This window comes from Mytilus edulis, chromosome 4, assembly GCF_963676685.1.
Source record: "Mytilus edulis chromosome 4, xbMytEdul2.2, whole genome shotgun sequence".
In the NCBI taxonomy this organism is placed as follows: Eukaryota; Metazoa; Mollusca; class Bivalvia; order Mytilida; family Mytilidae; genus Mytilus; species Mytilus edulis.
The window spans coordinates 40,684,756-40,709,411 of record NC_092347.1 but is presented as its reverse complement, the minus strand read 5'-3'; the positions used below and the strand labels follow the sequence as shown (position 1 = coordinate 40,709,411).

General features: G+C 29.4%; 1 protein-coding gene across 3 annotated transcripts; it reads right to left on the bottom strand.

The window, feature by feature from the left end:
• Window positions 1-360: 360 nt before the first annotated feature.
• Window positions 361-24,654, bottom strand: LOC139521868 (rho GTPase-activating protein 19-like). Of its 3 annotated transcripts, none has more exons than XM_071315534.1 (13): window positions 24,562-24,654; window positions 8,157-8,390; window positions 7,636-7,728; window positions 6,927-7,136; window positions 5,862-6,082; window positions 5,231-5,317; window positions 4,754-4,858; window positions 4,101-4,265; window positions 3,615-3,698; window positions 3,182-3,262; window positions 2,599-2,682; window positions 1,854-2,159; window positions 361-1,436 (listed from the first exon to the last, which is right to left on the bottom strand). In XM_071315534.1, the coding sequence occupies exons 2-13, from the start codon at window positions 8,380-8,382 to the stop codon at window positions 1,350-1,352; spliced, it is 1,749 nt and encodes a 582-aa protein (XP_071171635.1). In that variant the 5' UTR covers window positions 8,383-8,390; window positions 24,562-24,654; the 3' UTR covers window positions 361-1,349. The 3 variants fall into 3 exon arrangements, with proteins under 3 accessions (XP_071171635.1, XP_071171634.1, XP_071171633.1); XM_071315533.1 differs by lacking the exon at window positions 24,562-24,654 and adding an exon at window positions 15,869-16,024 and having other exon boundaries at window positions 1,213-1,436; window positions 3,182-3,259; XM_071315532.1 differs by lacking the exon at window positions 24,562-24,654 and adding an exon at window positions 15,869-16,023 and having other exon boundaries at window positions 1,213-1,436.
• Between the last annotated feature and the right edge of the window lie 2 nt (window positions 24,655-24,656).

Genomic DNA, 24,656 nt, shown 5'->3' with positions numbered 1-24,656 from the left:
AGCACAAAGTGGAACATTTATATCATTATTTAAAAGGTTGTATTTATTTGTACCAATTGCAAAAAAATTTAACACAAGTTTTGTGTCCCCCTCTATGCTTTATAGAGTTAATTTTGTCAAAAAAATTGGGTCAGTATAAGTTTGATTTACATTGTATTAAAGATTTTTGTTCAAATTATACTTTAATAGATCTATTCAACAAGTTGTGCAGTAAATATATATGTAAACAAGAAAACAAGAATGTGACCCAAGTACACACATGCCCCATCAGCATTATCTTTTTCTATGTTCAGTGGACTCTGAAAATGGGGTAAAAACTCTAATTTGGCATTAAAATTAAAATTAGAAAGAACATTTATACTAAGTTTCAAGTTGATTGGACTTCAACTTTATCAAAAACTACCTCGACCAAAATCTTTAACCAAAACTTTAACCTGAAACAGGCCGAATGGACGAAGACTGACGCACAGACCAGAAAACATAATGCTCATAAATGGGGCATGAAAAACATAATGCCCATAAATGGGGCATAAAAAACCTCATATACATGATAGTAAATTGGACCTTTAAATTATTATGAACATGACACCCAACCTTTACAGGTATCAAGTTCAAGGAGCAGTAGTAGATATAAATGTTCCACCTCTTTACATTAAAGAAACATAGAATTAAGTCGTACAAATAAACAAATATTACATACATTTACACACCGATTAGAAGATGCCATGCATCACTACACAGAACAGTAAACATTCATATATATGTAACTCTACCACACATAACAATAACAAAAGCTTCACACAGACTAAACAAATAATACAACAAGCTTTTAAGTATTTCAGCAAGAAAAAAAAGCTATTTTGCATTTAATTCAAAAGCCATCTTGATATGAAACTTATTGAAAAATGCTGGTAACAATTTGAGTAATTCTAATTATGAACAAAAATTAAGCGCCAAAGTCGTAAAGTTTTAATCAACCATCATCATTCAGTGTTTTACTTGCATACAATAAGAAAATTATTATACTATGAAATATTGAAGTCACTGATTTACTTCAAAAGGTATTGAGAAATAATATAATTGTGATATGTTTAGACAGTATATTCTATTCATTGTAGATACATTTTAATTCACTCTGTGAAAATCAATAAAAATTTAATCATAATGTTCTATTTTTGTCTTTCTCTCCTCGTTAAAATTTTTGTACAATTTTCCAGTATATACAATTAATAACTATGTACATTTTATAATAAAACTTTGAGTATTAACTTAACAATATTTTTACATTGCTCTCCTGATATTTTAGCACTATTAAATGTCACTGAGTTATCTCCCTGGATCAGAACTCTCTAGAGTTGACTTTCTCTTGATTTCAGACTTGGAGAGAGAGTCATTGCCATCACTGGAGCTCTTGATCGTGGTGTATTCATTGCCTTCTGAAAAATAATATTAAGCGATTCTTAAATATTGAACTTTTGTAGTTTCTGTTTACAACAATAATAATTTTTTTTTGAAAGTCATATCAAATTTTTAGGATAAAAAATGCATTACACCATTGTCATTGTTAAATATACAGTAATCATTGTTTTATTTATTGGAAACTTTAAAGAAATATCAGATATAAAAAAACATACTCTGAAAATTATCTGAAATGGTCAAAGACTGAAGAAATCCCTGAGTATTTTTTTAATTGGAGTAAGTGGTACAAGAGGGTGACATAACCAAAAGAACGATGGACATCAATCATAATTCACTTCATATGTGGGCTTTTCAGTTGGATGAGGAAAAGGTGAAGTGTTATATATGATAGAAGCTTTCTTATTTTGGAAGATTAACAATAAATCACTAATTACCTTCATAACTTGTGGACAGTCTTTAAATGTGTTGGAGATGGGTGAAAATGACAGTGGCGACACCATGGCAACAGGCTTCCCATGAAGCTCTGGTGTAAATCGTAACACTCTGGTTTCTGGTGGGTTCTTGATCAAATATTGTATTTCGTTCTCAAGGGACGGGATAGGTTCTGGTGTTGGGCGTTTCTCTGGTATGCTGCCATCACTACTCCCACTACTCAGACGTTTCCGTGCTTTAGGGGTACGGTTTCTGGGTGTGGCCGGTGATTTACACAGGTCAACAATGTGAACTGCAGGACTGTTTGGCTGCAAAAAGATAACAAGAAATGTAAATGCAACATTCTATCTTATAAAGACAAAGAGATTTTTGATTTATGATTCTTTAAGTTGAAAGTTTTATTTTGAATATGCATTCTTTGAAAGTCAAATAGATTTACTGTAATGATTTGGAATCAAACCCTAACATGCCTAAGAAAAAGTCCATTTACTTGGAAACCAATAAGTTTTCAGAGATCCAATTACAAATGAAAGACCAATTATAAAGTTTGATTCTAAAATTATATATATGCACAGAACTAAACTAACAGCTAGCAGCATTAACTATGTGTAGAAAAAAAGCACCTTAAACCCTCAAGAAAACAATATAATTTTACATTTTAAAAGTCACTGCTGAAACCTTACCCAAACCTTTGATGATCAATATCATAAACAGTTTATCTTCAACTTTATAAATATATGTACTTACTGTTGTCAGTATTCTCAATTTTGCTGAAGGTTTGTCATTGGTGAACACGCTATCTAAGTTGTCATTCTCATCAATATTGATTGGCTGGAAAGAAAAAAAGACCATGATTAAATATTTCTGTGATATTAGGTCAAAGAGACAAAAATTTAACAAACGTTCATAATAGTTGTTAATTATGGACAAATAAAAAGTAACGACAAATCTTAAATTTCTAAAAATCTAGGTAAGCAATGATATATGCCAAGAGAGACAACCAGATAATTAGAGAACAGCATCAATTATTTTGGGAGATCATGTTTTCATTCATTTACTTAATAAACATTTAAATTACTGAACTATTAAACAAGAAATCTTGCTCACAAATGAAACACCAGTTGCAGGTTTTTTTGTAAACAGGAAATTGTTTTTTTCAATTTATGTGAAATTGCATCAAATAGTATAGCATGCTCACATAAAGCTTGATACCAAATTTAAAAAAGCTCAGATTTGTAGTTCCCTAGTAAAAATCAAGGATGGGAAAATATAAACAAATATAAAACACTACCCTCCTCCTTATGAGGTATAATAATTATTATTATCTTACCTTTGTAAGTGTCCATGGCAGGCCAGCAGTACACTCATTGGGGTCATTTGATCCTCTCCTTTTATGTCGACTAAATCTCTTCTGAAAAAAATTTGGAAATATTATATAACAATTTAAAAATTCCAAGTAAACTTTGAAATATGAAATCTAGTGTCTTGTGGGAAAAACTTTTTTTTTCCTGTTTTGATTAGCAACTGATGAGCATTATCACACAAGCTTGTGAAGGACATGTGAAATCTTTGGTATATATATATTTTTTTAAATATTACATTAATTCATCAAATTGGTTTGACATTGAATTCAATACTTAAACAGCTTCCATTCAACTGAAGATTTATTTAACTGATTTATTTATCTGTTAGCATCTGACATTTAAAGAAAAGAATTGACCCACACATGGTTTATGACGTACAGGATATAGTGTAAAGCTTACCTTTATTTGTTCTCCAAAAGTTCTAGTCCTATGATGCTTCCTGGGTTTAGCACAACTCTCATTCAAACCATTAGCATTGTTAAACTGAAATAGAATTCAATAATTCAATCATCAACTTGTGGTCATTCATCTTGATTCTACAATCTTATTCAAGTTGTAATACTGGTTGAAAAATAATACAATGTTGTCATATCAAATCCACACTTTGTATAAAGACATCAATTGAATACAAAATGTTTATAATAAAAAGTTGAATAGTTGTGCACACATGTCTTTAGCTTTTAAAAGACAACAACTGGTTCAAATGATTACAACCTATACTACTTAATTAAAATAATTGATCATTTCTTTGGGTTTCTTGTTCAGTATTAAACTAAATATATCTAAGATGTTTGTTCTATTATTGAATGTCCTGCTTGTCTGTTAGAGTTGTTGGATAGTTATTATCTTGTTGTTGCTCTAGATCTCCTTTAATTAATATCATACCTGCTTAAGAAGTTTTTTCTTCCTTGCTGACTCAGGCATAGATTGTACATGTGCATACAATTTAGCCAGTGCCACTTGTGTATCTGTGTCAGAGTCTGAAGACGACTTTCTGTCTACGAATGTAAACACTGTGTCTATAGCTGTCGCTGATGTTGTTGCTATTTTCTGAAAATGAGTAGTGAACATTAGCAAATTTGTTAATTAAATCAGGCCACAATAAAGTTTTAAAAAACTTGTCATTATATACTACAGGATAGAAACTCCAATCTATTTCATATATATAACTTTAGTAAACAGAATACAATAAATTCATTCATTTTTATGGATATAAATTAAAAGTAATTTTGCATATTTTTTTCAAAGAAGTTTTAAAAGTAGTTTATTAAACAGTTTAACTCAAGGTTGACCTTTAACCACAAAACCCTGTAAAATTGTATCTAAAGAATTATAATAAAATTCACAGTTCCTATATCATAAAAAAGGGTTTTTAACCGGTTATGTTTTTGATATGAAATGTCTATCGAATAATTTATTCGAAGCAAATAATTGAAATCACTGCAACCTATGTCGGCATGCCTATAATGCTTTTAAAAACATCAAATGTTCCCAGATTTAGCTTTTTTCCGGTTAAAAATTATGAATTCCAAACTTACCTTTGTAGACAAGTTCTCCTTATTTTCATTTTTATTGGTGTATTTATTTGGTGTTTCCATCTGTTTCCAAAAGTTGGCTACATCTACTGCTAATTCTTTTGGGATCTACAAAAATTGAAAAATGTTCTTTTTATACCATATCTACATATAAAAGATACATCTGAAAGTGGATCCTTTTATTATCAATGTATTTTCCTTGCAACAAACTGCTGTGTAACTTTAAGGGTATAAATAATACTAAAGGGAGATAATCTTTAAAATTAATCAAATCGTTTTATTCCCATTCCAAAGCATCTCATTGCCTCAGACAGTATGAAATTTTTGAATGCATTATAAATGCTCAATTTCGATAAATTTTAAATTAGCTGAAATGTTATGGTTATCTCATATTAAAACCAGAAAAGTTTGTGAATATTTGTTAAAATATTGTGTACCTCTTTATGTGTGTTATATTTTGCCATAGTTTTATATTCTTACCTTAAATATAGATGGACCATATTCAATCATGAAAGCCACGGCTTTAGACACAACTGGTGATATGCACTGTAATTCTGAAGCACCTAACTGAAAAAACAAACAGGAAGATATGACAATGTGTACCACTTAAAATGATATTATAAATAAAAGTCAGCATTACACAACAAAAACCTGCAGAACTAGTTTATTTAATAACTATATATACTGTTTTATAAAGATGCTCATTTATGTATGCTTTTGAAAAATGCATCAACTCATTTCACAAAAAATTCTTGTCGAGAGTATTTCAGTATAACTTACAACCAATTTTATTGTTTAATAAATCTTTTGTGAAAAGAGTCCCAATATATCAAATGACATACATTTTTCTATTGCCCTTCGTTATTTTTAGTAAGTTGGCAAAGTTCGGAACTAAGTTTCTCGTATATGGTTAATAAGACAATTTTGTATAACTTGCTCAATTTAAGCATATTCTGATCTCTTAAGTAACTTAGTGTGACTTTTTTTCTCATTGGTTTAAAATTTTACTTATATTCAAACAGAAAATAAAATGTGAATCTTTTTCCTCACTGATGTTCAGAGTGTGTAAAAACTAAAAAAAAATCTTATATAATACATTCAGTGTCCTTACCTTTCTAGAGCACAATAAATGAGGGGCAAACAATGTTCCGAGGGACTGAGCTGTCATCATGTTTCCACTCGTCTTGGTTACTTTGTGTAATAGATCAATCAAACATTCCAAGAGGAGGGAATTTTCTGGGGGCAGCAGTAAAAACAACAACTGGAGGGTTTTCAACTGTTTTGACCTGGCCTTTGCCTTGTCCTTATCTAGCACTAAGTTTGATCCCATTTCTGAAAAAATTCAAATGTAACAATTTTATACTATTAAAAACGTTATAAGAGAAAATACAGTGCATATATAAATACATTACATGAAAATTCCTAAAGTTTCATTATTCTTTACTTTATTGCATCTTATCCATAAAACTAAGGATTTATATAGTACTATACAAATCCTTGATAAAAGCATTCAATTTTTCATAATAATAAAAAATTTCACCACAAAAGATCAATTTCCACAATTAGAAATAAACCTTTCATTTCATGGGTAATTGTTATACAATGTATGAGTTAGCTTTGCTAACAAATTTCACCTTGTGGGGTCCCATGCATTGAATGATATCTTCACTCTGTTTTACATTTAAGGAATGACTGTAATATTTTTTTCTGTCTATGAAGAAATAACGCGCGTAGCGGGTTATTTAACAGTGTGCACCACATTTTTTATGTTATTTCGTATAGACAGAAAAAATATTACAGTCATTTCTTATAATTCAATTCTAAATTCCATTTTAAACTGTAGAAAACCATGAAAAAAGGTTGATGACGTCACAGTCACATGACTAAATTATGTCTATGGGCTGATAACAAAATAACGTCAGCCAATCAGAAGATTATTAATCATTGTATGTAAAAAAAAAAGTTCTGTGATTTCTACTTCAAAAATTACTTGCACAGATAATTATCTTTTTGATCCATTTTAAAATTTCAAGACAATATGTTAACCTTTTTCTGGCTTGCTATAGGAGTTGCAAAAGATCCCTTGGTGGTCAATGTGAAAAAAATACCATCAAATGTTGTTCTAAGGGACAGGCCATATTATGATTTGTACAGAAAGTTTGTTTAAATCACTTACCAACAATTTGAAGATGAGCTTCATAATTCTTCTCTGTAAGTAAGGGATCTGGTAATTCTCCGAGGTAATTCTTTAGCACTGTAGCACAATCATGATGAGAAAAAGTCCCATCGTCAAGTGATGTCAAAGAGCCATCACTCAACCATTGCTTTAGTAACCTCTGTCTGGCAACATTACCAGTCTTTCTGAATAATCCTTCTGTTGTTATATCTGTAATAAATATAATTATTTAATAAAAAAATTGCAAAAACCAGGACTTTATAGAATTTGCGAATCAACTTTTGTCAACTTTGCATTCCTCGTCAAGCTTCAAACACAGGTTATGATAAGTATATTTTAGCAGAATAAAACATTTAAAGCATAACTTGAATAACATAAAATATGACACAATACACAAGACCATCCAAACCACTGAAGCCTGAATAAACATATCATACTTCATGTGTATATGTCCAACATATAGTTTGACTATAGTTTTCAATGGCAAATAAAACAAAACTTGTGAAAGCATCATTTTTAGAAATAAGACATCTGAATGGTTATTTTATATTAAATTAACGTATATATATATATATATATATATATATAAATATATTCATAAGTACGTCTGAGTCAGTGACAACCCTACAACAGATGTATCCATCGGATCGCCATCAATGATGGTGATACATGGCTGTGTACATAATGTATATACAATATATATACTTACTTTCTGGTCTACCTAGAAATTCTATCAGCTTGTATATAATGGCTACATTTTCTGATGTTAGTGGTGAACCAAATAAATGACCCTGTTTATCACCTGAAAAAAATAATCAGTGTTATATTAAATTTAAACAAAAATAAATAAATAATTCTGTTACATTCAGCCATAAAGATTTTTGTATTCCTTATTAAGCTATCAGCTTTATTATTTTTACTTGTGACTAAATATCTTCATATTTTACTGAATACACCATGATATTCATTATTCAACTAGGGAGATAATTTGTGCCATTGATTATATTAAAGTTCTACATAACAATATTATTTTTACTATGCTGAATTGTGTACAATTTTTAAATAAAGAAACAAAATAATGCTTCACAAAGTGCCTCAGAAAAAAACGCAGATAAACAAAAAATTAGGATCAACTGCTGACATCATTTCGTTAGAATCTGTCATCAATATTGCAATTCATTACAAATTCAACATATAACTAAATGATTATTTTAAGTTTATAACTCTTACTTTTCTTTCTAGAAAATGGGGTTGACGATTTCTTCTGTCTTGTTTCTGTTCTTTCTACTGGTTTACTCTCTGAAAACATTTCATCAAGTTTTGATCCATCCAAGTCTAGATGGATTGACAAGTGCATACGTACTAGGGTCTGAAATTTTTCTGGCATACAGTTACGAAGTCTGCAGACATTTTTCTGAGCCTCTGACTGCCTGAGGCGTAGGGTAGGTGTAGACATGTCATAAGCTGAAAATAGAAAATTGAACATTGTAATCTAGCTAAAAAAAAATTCACAAGAAACCAGTAATTAATAATAATCATCAATATTATTTAAATACTAACAAAATAGTCCTTATATTTTAATAAAGTCATGCAGCATTGCAATAATTAAAAGTTTAAAAAAAAAGAAGGAAAAACTCTAAAGTAGTAAAAATTTACAGATGATGCCAAAAAGTTCTTTTTGTTTTCATTTCTTTTTCAATTTGTTAAAAATCTACATCATGAACAATCCTTCAGTTAGGTTTACACATTGAAACCTACAGCTGTCTGTATAATTTATTAACTTCATTTTATCAAGTTATTATTTTTTTTTTTAAAGATCGTATAATTACTTGTTTTTCTTATCTTTTTCTCTGTTGAATTTATTTCATTTTCTTTATGTAAAAATAGAAAAATTTCAGTCCTACTAAAATATTGATTTAATCGTAATAATGTTTTTTAAAAAACTTACAGAATGTCATTTTCAATCCAGAAAAAAACAACCAGTTCATGATAAGATAACTAGTGGTAAAAAATCCAGTTAACTTTTCACAACTAGACCAGTCACTTAACAAAATATAACTGTGTTTAATGGAGTCTATAAAACTTCTAGCTTTTATGGACTCTCCCAATACCCCATCACTGTTGACACTGTCAATTCCACCAAGTCAAAAATAACATATAACAGTGAGTTTGTGTAAACCCCCTACTGAGTTCTCTCCCTTTGTTTATTACTTTTGTCACTGAATACCCTAGGATGCCATGAAAAGACTGGTCAGTGTGAAATCGCAAGTTTATTGTCAACAGATTTCAATCAAAATCTGGTCTGAATAAAACAGAAAGGGTCAAGCTGAAGTCAGAGCCATTGAAAAAAATAAATCATTTGTAATTTTTAACTCTCAATGGTTAGCATGGTCAGCTAACATGGCTAATGGCAATTGACCAATACTTAACAGCTGTAAAATCAATAAGAACATAGTCATTGGCAATTTTTATGTCAGTGCGAAATTAATAAAAATTGAAAGTAAAACTTCAAAAGAAATAACTATTGCAGTCATACCAAGGATTTGTTTATCTAACTATACAAATCCTTGGTCATACTGAACATTTATATGGATGAAAATTAAATTTAGATACTAAAATGCTAGAGGAAAACTTTCAATTTATTTTATCCTTTATAAAATTATTTAACATTTAGACTTAGAGAAACGATTCATTTGTATCATCTGTAAAAACTATTAAAAAACTTAATGTCCACCTTAACCTTTGGTGATAGATGTGAAAAATCAGATAGAAGTATTTAACAAGCAACAAACTCATTCATGCATTTTGGTCATCTGTAATTTTTTTCTAAATAACTAATAGATTTTATAAACCATTTCCAAAACAGATGGTAATTTTAATGTAAAACATCTGTAAATAATATGCAAATGAAAAATGAACTCAATATTACCAATTTTTCAGCCATGTCAATAAAATTGTCAAAATTCCCATTATATATATAAAAAATATATTGCTGTTTAATTTCACAAGATTCACAAAAATGATAAGTACTTTTATCAATAATCAATTACAATTATATATATATAGTTTCAAAATTTTAAAGTTCTAATTTTTTATTGACCCATTTTTCAAACTGGACAAATTTAATGGCATCTTTTAACAAATCTTTTATCTCTCAAAATAAGATTATTCATACAGAATTATTAAAAAAAACTGCACAAATTTAACCTTTCTTTTAAAAAAAAAGACACATTAGGACAGCAAAATCGCCTTTCCACGAAATATAAAATTTACATCTGTTAGTCCCCAGACAAATAAATATATCTCAAATCTAAGACATCCCCCATTAATACAAAATAATGACACACAGTCAGAAGAAAATTGTAATTATATACTCTTTATGATAAAATCAAACATTTAAATTATGGGAAAAGCTATCTGAATATCAACATAACTGTCCACAACAATAGCCTCTGGTCAAAGCTTACTGGACAGAGATGGTCATCATTCTGGACATAACAAATCATTTAATTAACTGTAAAATGGACTTTTTATGAGAGTGTCCTTTGAAGTTAGAGAGCTTTATAGACCTTCATAGCCTAAGGCCAGTATATGTATCTATAATGAGGCTTGAATTGTCAGTGTGAATGAAATTTCACAAGTTGACCCTATGACTTCCAGGGTGGTTTCACACTTCATAAATAGTGCTGCTAATAAGATTATATCCAAAATTGATTTTTTTTTGGAAAAGAATGGTCATCTTATTTTGGATGATGTAACTCATCAATAGAATTAGGCCTGGAGATTGTCAGGTGTTATTGGCCCTAAACAGATGTTGGGGATGCTGAGTTTAGCATTTCCATCAATTGTATAAATGCCAGCTGCTTTCTGGACGTTTGCAATGTTTATAGCTGTTTAACCAGTCCCATATTTTGATCATGGAGGTTATTATATTGTCAATAAATAATACTTCCATGCTTTAAGGAAAAAGTCCTGCCAGTACAAATTTTATATACAAGCAGATATAAAATTAAACATTTTTATGTTTTTCTGTAATCAGATCCTAAATCTATTAATTGTTTGTAACATCCGATGAAAAAGTTGTGTCACGATTATGATTGGTTGGTGATTATATTTGTTTATCTGCAAATCCAGTGACGTAAACCAAGACGATAACAAATCTAAAACAATTAATATACAGTGGCAAGTATTTCGTCCATATCAGGACAAGTTCATGTAGAAATTGGGAAAATATGAAAACAAGACATCACCCCCACCCCCACACAAAAAAACCCACAGAACACTAACTTTTTTCATTAGAGATTTTATAAATAACTATATCTGACCATTTTAAAAAGTAAATAAATTGCCATCACAGGGCAATGCTTTTTCAAACTTTGTTGTAATTTTCTTCAATCCTTGTATCTTTTTTATCAGATTTGTAGAAAGTAATTCTATACTTGTGGGAACATTTTGAATTTCCAGATAATTTGCCAAGAACCCTACAAGAATCCACAAATAGAGTGTATGTTTAAATAATTAAAAGCATTTGCTATTATATCAACCATGAAGTTTTTTTGTATCTCAAGTACCTTATCTGAAGCAGGTGTTTTTTGAAATATTTTTCAAATCAACTTCTTCCAACTATCTGAAAATTTACAGTTGAAGAAACATTTATAAAAGATGTAACTTAAATAATTTTGCATTCTTTTTTTAATACGCTTTTTCAATGTTTATTAATAAATATTTCAATTTATCAACTTTTTTATGAAATCCACCTCCATGACTTTCAATAAAATTTCCTCCAAATGTTCATTATCAATTGACCTCTGAAGTTATGTTGCAGAAAATCAAAGTTTATTTGAACAGACAGATCAAGAGCATTATTGATGATTATTTCTGCATTTCAAGTAATTAATGGATATGCCAAAACTTGTCCTTTATCTCAAACTAATGGTCAATCTTTGATAAGGGATTTGTCCATAAATCATTGACCACTGATAAAACTGGACATCATAAACCACGTAACTCAATTTATCTTGTCCAGACATGGAAATTAAATTTTTTAATTAATTTCAACTGTCACTTATAATTCTGAGGCTATCATTCCCTAGTTGTTTGGAATGAGTTTCTTAAATCTCAAACCAGTGGTAAATTAGTTGGATAAACTTCTGACCAATTTTAATCACTTTTATAATCTACAGAAGAAATATTTCATGCAATGAGGAGTTCAGGGTCAGAGAATTTACCATGAAATGGTCCCATCAAAGGTGATTATGCAGCCTCTTTAAGATGACCACAGATCAAGAATCACACCATAGTGTCCATAAAATTTCAATTTTAACCAGACCATTAAAAAAATCAATCCATTTCATTTTGATCTCTCAACCAATTTGTCCAGGGAATTGCAATGTACTTCCATATAATTCCAGCTCTCCTTTCAAATTAGACATGGTAGGAAATAGTGTAATTCCTCACCTTACACAAATCAACCTGTCATTGGAAACAAATTACACCACAAACACAACAAAAAGTTGTGAGAAAAATGTTCACAATTTATTTCAAATTTAAATTTGACCATTATGTTGCAGTTCAACAGGTCATTTTTAAATGGATCATTATCATTGTGGACATGCAAATAAATGGTGTCTTCCTCTCCTACCCTTATTATCTATCCATTTAAAACAAATTACTGTATGAACAACACTGTGGTGGCCGAGGGAAGTAAGAACAGTTTGAATTTGATTTGTGTCTGGTCTCTATGCTTCAAATCAATAGGCCAGCAAGGACTAAAAGTATGATGAAAAGCACCGACCAGGGGTTTAATTTAATGGCTAAAAGATTTAACAACTGATCTGTTTAAAATTTTGCTCTCTGAACTAGTTCAGACACTGAGTCATTTAAAATAAAATAACAACAAATGATTCTTAAAACTTTAATAACAAAAAGAAAAACCCCACCCACTGACATGGAGGTTAAAAATCCACAAGTTCTCTGGGCCTTAAACAAATTTCAATAATTACTTATTTTCTGATACCCAGACAAAATAATTTTCAAATGTTGATTTTAAAGAAATAGTTGTTGATAGCCACTGGTCTATAAATTCTTTTGCTTATATATACTTTAATCATCAACTATTATCTTTACGTTTTTCTTACAGAAATTGTAATATTTTGCAAATTCTGTATAACTTCAAGTTTAAATGAGATGTTTTTAATTTTTGAAGTCATTTTATTATTAACATTTTTGAGACAGATTCGTTTTCACATGGATAAAAATTTTATTTAATAAAAAAAAAATGTATTCAAATGTTTCATAGAAGACATCTCCATAATACAAGAACAAAGTATGAATAAGCATTATTATTCAAAATTTTCTTTTCTTAAAACGAAACTTTTCCCCTCAATACATGTCAACTGTCCTCAAAAATGATTAATTATATGAGACTTTTTAATTTATTACATATTGTTTTGGCAAAACAGTCCTCCCTAAGGCATTCTCACATCAACCTAGACTTACACTTATAACTTACATTTGCACAATGTGACAATATATTGTTTTACTTTCTTTACAAAAAATAAATGAAAATATACCCTAAGTCCCTTTTTAAAAGATTGAACAAATTTAACTTATTATAATAATTAGGTCAATAAGGATATCATTTTCTGACAAAGGCCAACTCTATTAATTTATTACACAAAGCATCCCTATTCTGTCCTTATTCAAGATTTATCATGTTTGAATCCATATCCTCCACTTAATCCCTTTTTCCTGTACAAACAAAAAGCTCCTTTAATTCTCAAAAGAGGTTATCTCCTCTTTAATAAACTTCAAAGGATTGCTCTAGATCACAAATTAGTATTCAGCTTAATGTTAAATGCTACTGTTTATATTGTAAGACTGTTGTATTACTCAATATGTATTTGTATTCGTCCTTATTGTAATGTTTGAAGTTTTGAAATCTTTAAAAGTTGTATAAGTAATAAAATGAACCAAAAAATAGCAGGAAATCTTCAAGTTAAAAAAGACACTTAGTCAGTCGAGTGGAATGAAAGAGTATGCACCATTTCACATTGTTTGTTTCTAGATATATATGCATTCAATACTTTTCAATGAAGTCAAACAACCAATTCTTGTTAAAGTGAAGACATATTTACTCTCACAATTCAAATAGAAGGTCTTCAAATAAATCAATATTTGATCAAACTGACAGCTGTATTAGGATCTTATTAAAAATTTAAGACAATCCTTAGATTTCTATAACCCAGTATAAAGTGTTATAGAAATATCAGAATAACCCTTAAAATATTCAAGAAATATGTCAACAAAAAACAGATGATAACTTTGAGTACTGAATAATGAAGCAAAGAAAAGTCAATTCAACTGATCTTAAAGTTGTAATCATCCTTGAACACCGAAATCATTTGTTTAAGAGAGACCACAGCCATAAATCAAAACTGGCACTTTTATCTAATATTATCCTATACAATCACATATCAAACCCTTTATTATTTCCAAAAGAATTTGAAGTCCCGTTTCACTCCAAACTAATGACCTGACATTCACATTATAATTTAGATGAATTCTTTGGAAAAATCCAACAGGTGTAAATTAAGGCATCCCTTCTTTCCCATAAAACCATATAAAAAAGGGGGATATCTTTTTCTACTGAATTTACAAAAAAAATCTTAGGATAGTTAAAAACCTGAGATTTCCTTTATATCCCAATTCACAGGACAATATACAGGTACTCCAAAAGGAACACCATAGCCATAAAGTTAGTTTTACAATCCCAGGTGTGGGTGTCTTCAGACAATGGGGGATTTAACAAGAAGGTGTGAATACCTGGGGTATAAGATAGCTACATACCCTGGTAAATAAGACATTGTGTAATAAAACACCAGGTAATAACTTCAAAGAGAAATTCATTAAATCATATTAGCTATCTTTCTCTACAAATGAGAAATGTAAACAATATTTATGCAGGTCTATGGCAGGTCTAATGAATTGTCCACATACATGCAAATAATCAAGATAATAGGAATGAAAACTAAATAAATAAACTTTTCACTAAAAGCAGACAAAAATAATCTGGTCACTGGGCAAAATCCCCAGGAGTGAGCTATCTCCAGCATGTATAACATATACATGATATAAGTGTCAACATGAAGCATTCATTTATGAGACTCCCATCTTTCTCTGAGATCACTTGTTCTGCAAAATTATAGCTATTTCAAATATATAATATTTAAAATGTTATTTTTTTTTATATTTTTAACTTAATGTCTTAATTATAAAATTATTCTCTTGTTAAATAAGATTCATTTTTTTAATAAGATTCATTTTTGTTATAAGATTCATTTTTAATAAGATTCATTTTTTTTAATAAGATTCATTTTTTTTAATAAGATTCATTTTTTTTAATAAGATTCATTTCATTTAAATTTGTTAAAAAATATTCATCAAGAAAAACACTGGTTATAAGCATGGAAGTAATATCACTTCAATGTTATAAAAGACTACAAATAGAATTCTGATCTTATATAATTTACACTTTTGACCATATAACAGATAGTACTAAATTTTAAATAAGTTCCTTACCAATGTTTATAATTTGTCAGATATACAGTTCTCTATAAACACACAATATTTTTTTTTCAAACAACCAAAGTCATATATAACATCTTTACTCTTGTAATACAGTAATACAAGTTACAATGGTATAGAGTCATAAAACAAGTTGTTTCCTATGGTCAACTAAAAGATTAACCATAGTCTCTGATAAAACATGTGAGTTATATATGTTCAACCCATTTTCCCACAGTGGCACAAAATTTCACCCGCAAAAATTATACAAGTAAAATGTTCATTAAAAACTATTCCATTTCATGACCAAGTGAACACCTCAATATGTATTGAAAACAAACTTGAAAATTTAGCGGTGAAAAGTTTCAATAACTTACTTGGAGTTGCTAGCACATTACAGTACATGAAGCCCCGACCAGCACACTTTGGTGTAGACAACATTGCTGTTCTATGTCAAAATTCAACACTAAATCATTACAAATGTATAATCCAATATAAACAGAATGTCAAAAACTGAAAGAAAGTGGTCTGTCAAAACACACACCAAAGCTCTAATGTCAGTTTTCAATAATGATCCAAGCTTTCTATCAAAACACACTACTGAACTAATTCAATTCAAATTTGACACTGACATTTATCAAAACAAACCAATGTAAACAAAACTTCCTACAGCTTAAAATTAAAACAGGCAGTATGTTTTCTGCCTTCCCTACACAACTAACTGAAGTTTAATCATTAAAGAAATTGATGAATGAGGACTCATTGAAGTTAGACAGCTGATCATATGCCCAAGGCCAATCATAATCAAAGGGTCAAGCTTGATTCTGATTGGTCCAAAAGTCACATGGCTTCTTAAAGTTGTAAAAATGTTTCCAGAAGACAGGATTACATAGAATTAGGATAATGAGCAATTTGTTTTTCAGAACATCCTATAGAAACCCTCAGAAGTTATATGTATTTTTTAATACCACCAGTACAAAGGTCAAATACTCCCAAATAAGCCATTACAATAGAATTAATGATTGAAGACAGATCATCTTGACATTCACTGTCAAAGATCAAAGACTTTTATAATGAAATTCTTGTTGACCTCAAAGTCGAATCTTTTCAACTTTTAAAACCTAATTTGAACAAGATAAAAGAAATGAAATTAAAATGTTGTTTTATAATTTTCCTTTTTGTCTAACCACTACTAAATTTTCTTTTCATTGCATTATCATGATTATGAAATAAAATATTTTTTAAAAAGAATTGCAAAAATTATTTTTTTACATTTTTAACAAAAATAAAATATTCAAATTATTACCTCAGATTTAACAAAATAAAAAGTAAGATATCTCTGTTTGTATTATTTTTCTCCACCACCAAAAAAAAAGATCATTTTACATTTTAATTCAGACTAAGAAAAGGAATGTCATATTTTCATATTTTTTTTTAAATAAGCCACTTATTCTCGAAAACCTGCAACTGATTTCATAAGATAAATTAATAGAAGTTCTTTTTCCTGAAGAACTGACAAATTTATGCAATCCAAAAAAAAATACCATGTGAAATCATAAAATATTCTCATTGAAAGAGAGTTAAGTGCAGAATAACTGATAACAGCCTCTGTCTACTCTCCAGGACACGAGACTACTAAATATATCCTAGACCTTGCCTGGACTAATAAACTGCAGTAAATGTCAATTACTTAGATAAGAAATTGTGATTTACCTGTCTTTCGATAGACAATGGACTGTTGTGCCCTCTGTCCAGGGACTAAAGTGCTAGTCTTGACAGTTAGCCCTTAGACTCAATAATTGTACTTTCCTTGTAGTGTTAAAAAGTGACAGGTCAGAAAGTGAAATCAACAAGTTGATTAATAAGTTAATCTTGATCCTAACAATGATGTACCTGTAGATATAATTTATAATTATGATAATTATCCCTGCATGTATACAATAGAGCACCATTCGATATCAGTGTCAGACAGGCTAATACTATACTTTAATAAAAGCAGAAGATGAAGTTCATTTATTTTTCAAATGTGATAGTCATATGCATTGAAATTTAGATTTTTGATCATGCTGGTAGTTTATGATGGATAATAAATGCTTAAACATTTTTGGATTTTACTAATTTCTAGTAATAATCTTATAATAAGAAAGATTTAATGAGTTTATATGGATTAAAAAAAGTCCCTCTTTTAAACCATTCATTTTCAAATTTAAATCTTTAGATTTTAATTTATAACTTAAACTGGCATACTGTAATTCTTAAAAAAGTAATACAATCAAATCCCAGATCATTCGTCGTATCAAGAACAAATATTTATATTTAATAACTAGAAACACATTTATCATTACATAAACTGCAATCAAGCTATTATTAACATCAAACTGTTAGGGTTGGTTTCAAAATACCTCAAAATCAGATAATTTCATTTACACTTTCAAAACTATGCCCAAAGCAACATTACAAATCAAATCTAGCTAAATTATATTAGTGCTAATTAAATTTACAAGATAAAGTTGATTATCTCCAACTATTAATCAAGACAATGAGTTTAATATCCTTTAGAAAAATATCATCTTTTATGTTTTTAATTAGCATGTCCAAGCCAAAAAATCAACCAATTAACTATTTGTACTGATGTAATAATAAAAACCTTGTTTATATAATGATTAGGGGTCAACATTCGTGATGAATGACAAATATTGCCATACAATAGTTACCAAAGCTAACAATTATGCAATATTTTTCCCATGCCAAGTTATTTGTTTTCAACTTTTAGCATGTTTGCCATCTATTATTATTACAGATTGTTTAGACACAATAAAAGTCTGAGGATAAAATAAAATAAAATAGTTTGTCCTGACATGATTTAGTCAAGAGTTTTGATTTTTTGATTTTAGGTGTTTTAACCCCACTTTAAAGTACTGCATTTAGGCTATTTTGTGGAGGCCAGTTTTTTATTGGTGGAGGAAGCCAAAGTGCCCGGAGAAAACAATTGACCTTGATAGGAAAACTGACAATTCTAGTTAATTAAATTGGAGTCGAGTGCACCCAAGTGAGCGGGGTTTCAAACTCCCAACCTCAGTTTTGACTGGCTAGTGATTACTTTGACCACTCGTCCATCAAGGTCCCAATTTATTCAAGAGAGGATTCAGTCATAAAGGTTCCCTATAAGCTAAGAAAATTAACATCTATATTTCTCTTCCCTTCTGATTTTTTTTAGAATTAATACACGGTATGGTTAGTTTAATATTTTCAAAATCTTCGCATAAAACTTCCATACAAGTTTGAAAATTTGGCTATCATACGATATGGTTATATATATATTATTTATAGTGAAAGAAATGTATTCATTGAAGAATAATACATGACATTAATAGCATCAAGGTAGCAAATATAACAAATTACACTTTATAATTCTATACAGATCTCAAACTTTGGGAACTTTAAATCTAAAATCTATGAACTATATATATGGACATTGTCAAATATCCAGTAAACAAAGGGTTCTTCACTTTTAAACATGATAAATGTCTATTTGTTAAAATGAAAAATAATTGCATTGTATTTGATTTTAATCAATTATGGACTTTTGATCAGGTCAATATGTTATAAACAGATTGACAGATTATATTGGCTGAGGACGAAGACTAAGAGTCAATATAATCAAAGACAAAGTCCAATTACAATGTTTTTGAACTTAAAAAATAAGATACAACTTTTACAAGACTACAGATACATGAACTACCCTTTAATGCACTAGATTGTAAACATGGTAAATTGTACATATATATAAAAATGATTTTTTTTTGAATTTTGCAAAATGGATAAGACTTTAAATTGAAAAAATAAACCAATTTAGGAAGGTTAGGCATGGGAGGTTAGTTTGTTTATAATGCAATCTAAATCAGTGAACGTAAAATTAACCTTTGCCATGTCTGGTTGCATGGCTATCCCACTTTAGTTGGGATAGTTTTCATCATAAATTTGTCATCAATTCTCAGAATTCAAAATTATTCCAGATTTTGATAATTCCTCGTTACATAAAAATACCATAACACAAAAATTGAGGTAAACAGCACACTTCTATGTTACGAAACTTAGTAACAATTAATAATCAGAGATTTCAGGAACAAAAATAATAAGATTACAACTATCTACATAATAAGGTGATTACATTGAAATTAAGCTTAACGTGTCAAACTTTTTAGCCTGGGGATTTGTACGAACGTGTGAGAGTCTGATAAAAAATGTAGAAACACGCTGATAAAGAAGACAGGTGACAAGACTATGTCAAATGAAAAAAAATGACACAAATGACAGGGAAGATGCTATCTGCAACACATATGCTTCTTTATACTATATAAACAAATATTATTTAATAAGAGACGACATAGTAGACATCTTTGTATAACACCTTCCATCAGAAAAAGGTTTTATTTTGACTGATGCCCTCATCTGTATTCAATGATTTGATATAAATTTTAAATAAATCAACACATATTTTTTTTATTGTTGAGCAATAATTGGTGAAAGTTTGAGAAGGGTAAACATATACTCTGGATTTGGAAGTACTGTTAGTGACAATTGCATGGTACAAATTTTAGTTGATTTCTGAATTAATTTTGATTAAATTTTTTGAATTCTGAATTAATTTTGATTACATTGTTTGAATTCTGAAATTTTTTATACTTGTTGTAGTTTTATAGATTAGGTCCGAGTATACAGTTATCATCCTTTGATTTTCGTCCTCCACGGATCTAGACCCTAGTGTGGACAGTATGTTACTTGCCAATTTTTTTATACCCCTTCCAAATTTATTTCTTCACGTTTTATGCCTCAAATAGCAAGTAGTAAGGGGGATAAAATTACACTGTATAAACATTTGGGTCATAATTTGAAAGATAAGTAGTGATTTGGTCCATCTTAAAATGGTTAAAAATTAGCATTTCTGAAGCTGCCAAAAGATTTCAAGACCCCCTTAACATAAAATTGTCCACATTTTGAGTTAGAGCTGATGAAGTTTTCTATAATTTTGATATAATTTGTCTCAAAAGTAGTACAACAGTATTAACACACTAAATATATCTACGAAATAACTGTGGTCTAGACCATTTATTAAAAAAATTAAAAATTAAATAAAACCTTCGTCTCACGTTCTGTAAATGATTTTTTTTTTAAATCACAAAATCTGGAATATTATATCATGTTGAACATAGTTCATACAGAGTATATTTATTTCTTACTCAAAACTAAAGCTGCAGAACTTTGCTTCTTGTATGATGTTACAGTTACAGGTTAACATTGATTTACTGTTGATTTAAAAAAAAAAGAGAAAAGGATTTGATTTACAGTAGTTTGTAAGAAAACAGACATTTTTACATATATATCATTCCAACTCTGCCACATTATTCAGACTCCAAGCTATCAAGCAGTCTTAAGTCTTTCTCCTTAGCCATGTAGATGATGCTGTGTGGCTGGCAAACAGTCTGCACGGTTAGCCACTAGTCCGATGCCCCACACTAGTAAAATTTAATTTGGACTAGTGATCATGAGTTTTTGCAAAACTTGGATCAATAAGAAATATGTCAGAATATTGGTCTTCGGACTAGTTGTTGAAAAAGTTTTTGGTGCAGACTGGGCAAAGAAGTCACACATACCAATTTTGAAGTCTGTGGTCATGATCAAATGAGGTTTTGTATAATCAGAATATCTCTACTCAAGGTGAGAGCTAGATCAATTGAAGCAGAACCAAATACAATGTATGATAAAATAATGATTAAAAAGTCACCATGGCCTTTTGTAATGCTTCTGTCTTCTAGGGGAGCATAAATACTTCATTGCAATTTTGATAAAAGGGCACTGTTGAACAGTATACTTCACTGAACTGGTTAAATTAAACATTTTTAAAATTTTCACTACAAATCATCCATGTATATAAGTATTCAGAAGGGTCATGGTCATTATCTATGAACCACAGACTTTTGGGGTTATGAACCCCCCTTTTTTCTATTTAGTGGAGTGAAGCACATATAAAAAATATTTATTATACATAAGTATGGTTAAAAGCATGAATATAAATTGAGCAAAGAAATATCAAAGAAAATTTGCTAAAAATTTCAAACACACAAAAAAGGGGGTAGCCCATCCCACCCAAGCACTTATTCTATCTTTCAGGCATCTTGTTTTTATAACAACATATACATGTAAGCAGTGCTGTAGTTATCTTTCAGTAAAATTTGTTTTGACTACATGGAACAGTACTACAAATAATGCAAACTTTATCCCCAAGTTTTTTGTAGCAAATCAGTACTTCATAAATAAATAAATAATACTTGGATGTTTATATACAATACAGATAACACATTGGGAACCTTGTAATCTGTTTAAAATTAGACTTGCTCAAATGGCATGTTGGTTAAAAATAAAAGGATTAATAAATGTATACATGTATACTAAAGATACCAATTAAAATGATCTCTAATTTATCAATTCGTCAGCCATAAGATTATTCACATTATACCATGATAAGGAACAGTTAGTGTATGGCTTCATAGATAATGCACTTCTATATTTGCATGTAATCAAAAAGATATGAGAACATCCCATTTTTAGTATTAGCTAAACAAACATTGAAATAACAAAAACAAATATTCAATTAACAGGCTATTATTTGAACTTGGAATTATTTTTAATTATGCAATTTGCTTGATTTCTTGTTATTGAAATTTTTAATAAATTCCATGTTCCAAATAAAATCAAACATTAATATTAGGGCCTAGGCCAAATAAAAAAGTATGTGTGGTTCCAGTTACATCTAAAAAAAAAGGTTAAGGTAGGTAGGTAGGGATTTTTTTTTTTATTTTATGTTTTTTTTTTACATTTACTCTATGGGAGCAACATTCTGACTTTAACAGTGCTTAATGAAAAATGACAATAAAATCTTTAGGGTAGGCTATTTTTAAGCCAAAAAGGATGGACGGTAGGGTAACTGGAACCACACATATATTTTTATTTGGCCCTATGAAATTATATGATTATCAAGGAAAAGAAAAATGTAAAAAAATTATAAGAATTATTTGCCTATAATATACTTCATATATATACAATGTAGCTAGAATTAGAAAGTGAAAAATTCTGCAACTTAAAACATAAACCTTTAATTATAGAAAATTTGTGTATTATAGAAAATATTTATAACAACATTATTTAACGTATTAAAACATTTCTATGTCTATTCTTATATGATACAGAATTTGGTACAGCTATGATTCTTATTAATATGTGTAAATAAAAACTGTAATTTCTATTTATCATCAAAAGTCATAAAATGACTATAAAATGTTCTGCTTCATCAAATATTTTTCTTCTTCTAAAATCTTCATATATAAACAATGATAAAGGACACAATGAAATAACTTGGGCTTCATCTTCTAAAATATCCTTTAAATACATCTCAAGACTCTCTCCTTTGAAAGCAATTTTTCAAATTAATTTCCCTTCATATACATCAATGATCATGTGCATATTGGAGTCCAAAAATTACACCTGACTTTTATGATTAAATCTTATCATGTGATTGGTATGGTGATCTATTACAGTAGCACTGATATGCATTTAATTACCACAGTTACAGATCATTAATTAAACCAATACACAGGTGTCAGATTCAAGCTTTAGACAGCAACAACCAATTAGGACAGAACAAAATTGAAATAAAGAAGTTTTTTTAAATCAGAATACTGGGTCCATGTATCACTATTTTTCAGGGGTTTTTCTTTCAAAATATAAAGCACACAGAGTTGGCACCTTAAGATGTTTTATATGTTTAACAAACAAAGTGTACTACATGTAGCTCAGCAAAAATGGAGCAATGGCTTACACCCAACTGCAAGCTATAAAGGGACCAAAAAAAAATACTAATGTAAAACAAAGACTAAAAAGGCTTCAGTTTATTGTAAGACTTTTCATAAACATTATTTTGGGAAGGCCTCACAGCAAATATAAATAATGTATCCAGGGTAACATGACATTAGACTTGATCATGTACATGTTGATTCTTTGGATATTTTTTTTGTAACTGGATGCCTAATGGTGCAATGGTTCGCAGCTAGGTCAAATATCAAAAATCATTTTTTTTTTTTTTTTTAATTCAAGATGTCAGGTCAAATTACATGTACAATACATCTGACATTGAATAAGGACATCAGGTATAATAAAGCAATCTTTGGAACCAAGGATTTGTATTACATGTACATAATTTTGTTGTGTGTACTTTACAAATCCTTGTTGGAACTGACACGCATAATAAATCATATATATGAATTTGATATAATAAGGCTTATAGCTTAATACAGTAGGGTGCATGCATTTAAGTGTAACAAAAAAAAGAAAATGACAAATGTCTGAAATGGGTTGCCACACTTGGCATATGACTTGCAACAGAGATCATCCACAAGGAAAATACTTGTACAAATTAAAAAATGTCAGCTTCTATCTAGTCCAAATAATTATGACGTCTGGCAAGGCTATTTTTTTTTTCTGAGAAGAAGGCGTCCCAGAAAAAAAATAAAATAGTCTTACAAGACGTCATAATTATTTGGACTAGCTGTTATATATAAATCAGTTCATTTGGTATGCTAGGAAAAAGTCAAAGCTGTTGAACCTGGGACTGTTATGCTAACTAGTACAAATGTATAATAGTCTGAGGTAGAATGCAAATAACAGTTTTACACGGACTATTAAAATTGAGAATGGGGAAATTTGTGTCAAAGAGACAACCCCGACCAAATCACAGGCACTTGTTTCTATCCATTGGAAGACCCACTATCAACGTATATATCGTATATATACATTGATAGGGGTCTTCACATAGATGTTATTACATCTATGGTCTTCCAATGGATATCATGTACTGTAGACCAAATACTGAAATAGCGGAAAACTATAAACATCAAGAACCGATAGAAATCTCATTATATTTGATCAAAAAGACGAAAATTCATCTAAATATGAAAATTAATCTAGTTCCTATCTATAAAATATTGTAAGAATGTATACTTTTATATTTACTTGCCAGTATTGTTAGAAATTAATAAAATCTGTATTTTTCAAAAGTTGAAATGGCCGCTTCGTGTCAAAAAGTAACGGTGTGATCGATTGGATGATTAA

Bases quoted from the DNA above. Each gene is read 5' to 3' on its own strand.
- LOC139521868 (XM_071315532.1), bottom strand. From the start codon at position 15,932: ATGTTGTCTACACCAAAGTGTGCTGGTCGGGGCTTCATGTACTGTAAT. The intron at 4,859-5,230 runs GTAAGAATATAA...CAATTTTTGTAG, and splicing joins ATGGTCCATCTATATTTAAG to ATCCCAAAAGAATTAGCAGT. The intron at 2,160-2,598 runs GTAAGTACATAT...ATCTTTTTGCAG, and splicing joins AATTGAGAATACTGACAACA to CCAAACAGTCCTGCAGTTCA.